Source organism: Arachis ipaensis, chromosome B01 (genome assembly GCF_000816755.2).
Source record: "Arachis ipaensis cultivar K30076 chromosome B01, Araip1.1, whole genome shotgun sequence".
NCBI classification, from domain to species: domain Eukaryota; kingdom Viridiplantae; phylum Streptophyta; class Magnoliopsida; order Fabales; family Fabaceae; genus Arachis; species Arachis ipaensis.
Window position 1 is genome coordinate 2,441,532 of NC_029785.2, and position 358 is coordinate 2,441,889.

At 29.9% G+C, this 358-nt stretch overlaps 2 protein-coding genes across 3 annotated transcripts in view; one reads left to right on the forward strand and one right to left on the reverse strand.

The window, feature by feature from the left end:
* Positions 1-358, reverse strand: part of LOC107635511 — a 5,961-nt gene that overhangs the window by 4,206 nt on the left and 1,397 nt on the right. The window lies entirely within an intron of this gene.
* The window catches only part of LOC107635415 (protein NETWORKED 4A), a 2,888-nt gene continuing 2,536 nt past the window's right edge, over positions 7-358 (forward strand). The window contains exon 1 of one of the 2 annotated variants that reach the window (XM_016338924.2): positions 7-358. In XM_016338924.2, the coding sequence (XP_016194410.2) occupies positions 333-358 (26 nt within the window). In that variant the 5' untranslated portion in view covers positions 7-332. The other variant, XM_021115606.1, reaches the window with a different exon arrangement.

A 358-nucleotide genomic window follows, 5' to 3' on the forward strand; every position in this document is an offset into this window, starting at 1 on the left:
TTATGACCGTGTTTGTTATTGTTACCACATTCTAAACATAGAAATAATGTTAAAAAAGTAAAAGAAGACCATTCACATTGTTTCTTTTTTTTCTTTTCTTCATATAAAAATCATCATTTTTTCTCCTAATCCTCATACAAACAACACTTGATTCCCCTTCCTCTTTCCCCCAACACCTGAACAAAAAAAAATAAAATCTGTTGGGGGAAGGTTTTTAAAAACTCAACATTCCACCATTTTTTTTTTCTGCGGAAACTTTTATCTTTGAATCTGAATCTTTCGAACGCAGTGCGACGCTAAGATATTAATTATTTATATATATAAAATAAAAAATGACTTTCAAGAAGCTGAAGAAGCG